We start from the raw sequence: 3156 nt of genomic DNA, 5'->3' as shown, positions 1-3156 counted from the left end.
TGTTTAAATTTATAGTAAATTATTATATATTTATGTATCATATATGCCTTGAATTGAATGTATGTTTAAATTCAAATACCATTCATCTATATATATAGTACAAATTCTTATATATTATATTTCTAAACCATTTATTTACATTTTGTATTTGTAATCTTTCAAAGCTGAGAACACAACACCAAATAACACTATATCTGCCATCATCATTCTAGCTATCAGGATGCTGCTGATTTGCCTCAATATGCAATGGAACAGTGTAACGCCATAGGAGTTCAATTTTTTTTCTTTTAACTATTGTGCTCTTATCCGCCTTTATTATTATTTTTTTTATTGCAATGGTTTACACAGCACTACAGCGTAAACCCCTACACCTCGGATGAAGGCAGGACTCAGATCCCAAGCGTTTCCTACCATTAGATTTTGTCTGAATTTGCAGTCCCCTTCTACCCTACTAGCGGCTTCCCTTCTATAAACCGCATCCTACCTGTAAATTTGATATCAATCCAAGGACAGGATTGAGTCCATCCCTAAAAATTTTAGCTCGGTAGCTCCACCTTAGGGTGGACTATTGGACTGAACTATAAAAACCCCGAAGATTTTTTCATGGGCGAAGCTTAGGTTGAGCTAGGAGTGTTCATGGTTCAGGTAACTGAACTGTGGGCCTTTTTTTTGAACTGGACCGGCAGTACTGGTTTTTTGAAAACCGGTAACTGGAACCGAACCGAAATCAGTCGGTTAATTGGTTGACCGGTTCAGTTCATCATTTTTTTGGTTTTTTTGACTTTATAATATCTATTATAAATATATATAATATTATATTTTAAATGATATAATATATATATATAATTCATATTTATTAATTTATAATATATAAAATACATATAATATAAATATAATATACATAAATATATACAAAAACATATATACCGATCAATTCAATTAACTGCCGATTTTTTAAATTGGTTAATTGACACCGAACCAGTATCTTTGATTTTTAAAATCACCAAACCAAAATCGAACCAACCAGTTTGATTAACCAATTTTTTAGTTCGATTTCAGTCGGTTCGATTTTTCAGTTTCTTTCTCACCCCTAGCTGAGACTTTACCAACAGAGAAACCCAAATGTTAAGTGGACAACATTGTGAGCCCTCCTTAGGCCAAAACCGTATGATTGCCAGTTTTATATTTTGAATATCTATAATCTGTAAAACGAATCTAATGCAAAGGTTTTTGTACGTGTGATTATTTTAAAATCCTTATTATGAATTTAAATTTAATATAAAATAATATGGATCGAAATATATTTATCAAACCATACGACCGAAAGTTAAAAAAAGAAAAAAGAAAAAGAGCCACCGTAATTTTCTCTGAAAAAAAAAGACACCACGTCGTAGAGGCCTGCCTCACTGCAGCTGCCGACGAGTTGAATCAACGAATACGCATTTTGTCCATTCATGCAAAACCCATATATGCCAAACACCACCCACGTGAATAACTCAAGTAAAGGTCATTTTGTATGTTTCTCGTTCCATTTTCACTATTCCAGCCTTGTGGCTTGGACAAGTGGCAAATTTTACATCGAAATACCACCAAAGTTTTTCTACTTTTATACACTCTATACATTAAGCAAAATAACTCCTAAAACTGATAAAAGAAACACTAACAACTACAATCAATTAAAAAAAAGAAGCTAATTAACATCTATCAAATACTGGATATTTTCCAACTGCCATCGTCATCAACCCGCCTCCTCAACAACTACGACAATACCACCCTGTCGATCGGAGCCACTTCCGGGAGGCCCAACACCGGCATTGGCGTCGGTTGGATCAGATGTTGTTGGCCGGTCCAGCAGTGAGTGCCGGCAGGTAGGACAGGACGAGTGCGAAAGTAGCCATATATCTATGCACTTAACATGGAACCCATGGTTGCATTTGGGTAAGACGCGTACCTTCTCTCCATCCATGAACTCTCCCAGACAAATCGGGCAGTCTGTGGCCTGGATACTCACTCCCGATCCATACACTGCTACCGGAATCTGACGCAATGCCTTCTTCTTAAGTCCAGTTGCAGATAGACGTGCAGCTGTACCTTCCGGTGTCTCAAAGGCAAATCGACGGCCACATCTTAGTGCACAACGTACTATTGAGTTCAGTCCAAGAGCGCAGATTAGGGCACATAACAAGGCCGCGAGGATGATTACCATGTTGGTGTCGAAGTTTGCTTCACTGGTGTAAGATTCACGCGATGGCCTGCTTCCGTTGGTCGGCGGCGCCCCGGGTTCTATGTCTAGTAGGAGACGATGAGGATTGTGACGAGGTGTCATCCTCGACATGTGGATGTACAGATGGTTGGGTTCAGCAGTGGAGTATAAAAGCCAAAACCAGACCAGGGAAATTCAATTCAACTTACTCCCTTCTTTCAATTCATTTTTCTGATGAACACTTTTACTGTGTTCAACCTGAACTATGTTGCGTCCAACTTAGATTGCAGACCGATCCATATGCACAAGATCAGAGGGTTTACTGTTAAAAAGGCTGCAAATTCTTATGTATAATAACTGCCTATGCGAACCTTTTATAACGTCGTAGAGAATCGAATTTTTTGAACCCCCTCCGAACTGAGAATCGAAGCGACAAATTTAATTAGGCTGAATCACTTGCAACTTCGTCACACCACCAAGTTAGCAGAGCAAATCGAACCACAAAAGAGATCAGCATAAGGGGAAACATTTCTCTTGAATTTGATGTCTGAACCACCGGGGGAGGAGACCTTTTCCTACTGCACATATGCTTCTCTGAGGTAGAAGGAGAATTTTTCAACGGCTACAAATTAATTCATCTCTGTTGAAACTTGAAGGAGGGGAAAGAGGAGCAGAGAAGGCAACAGAAAAAAAAAGAAAGGAAGGCTTTCGTTTATTTTTTCTTGTTCTTGTTGATCTTTTTAAGTGGAGAGAGAGAAAGATGGATCTTTTGAGTTAGAGTAATGCTGTCATGATTCCAAGCTGATAACGACACAGAAGAGGCATCTTCTGGGTCACTAGGATAAGATAAAGGAGGGAGAAGAGTGTGTGAAGGCAGCTGGTGGTTATCCAAATTTGGGACCGTCGACACTGGATTCCGGCTTCTTGAATGGAAATGGTCCTGTGCACCCAAA

The 3156-nt window shown here is 38.7% G+C and overlaps 1 protein-coding gene across 1 annotated transcript; it reads right to left on the bottom strand.

The window, feature by feature from the left end:
- Positions 1 to 1494: 1494 nt before the first annotated feature.
- LOC104593771 (RING-H2 finger protein ATL74) lies at positions 1495 to 2480 on the bottom strand. Its single transcript, XM_010253763.3, has one exon. The coding sequence runs from the start codon at positions 2333 to 2335 to the stop codon at positions 1739 to 1741; it is 597 nt and encodes a 198-aa protein (XP_010252065.1). The 5' UTR covers positions 2336 to 2480; the 3' UTR covers positions 1495 to 1738.
- Positions 2481 to 3156: the final 676 nt, after the last annotated feature.

The sequence above is a fragment of the Nelumbo nucifera genome, chromosome 5 (assembly GCF_055504915.1).
Source record: "Nelumbo nucifera cultivar China Antique chromosome 5, China Antique-T2T, whole genome shotgun sequence".
NCBI classification, from domain to species: domain Eukaryota; kingdom Viridiplantae; phylum Streptophyta; class Magnoliopsida; order Proteales; family Nelumbonaceae; genus Nelumbo; species Nelumbo nucifera.
The sequence above is the reverse complement of the archived record's forward strand: the minus strand, read 5'-3'. Positions and strand labels throughout refer to the sequence as shown.

What these genes read in the sequence shown, in the direction of transcription:
- LOC104593771 (XM_010253763.3), bottom strand. Translation starts at nt 2,335, where the DNA reads ATGTCGAGGATGACACCTCGTCACAATCCTCATCGTCTCCTACTAGAC.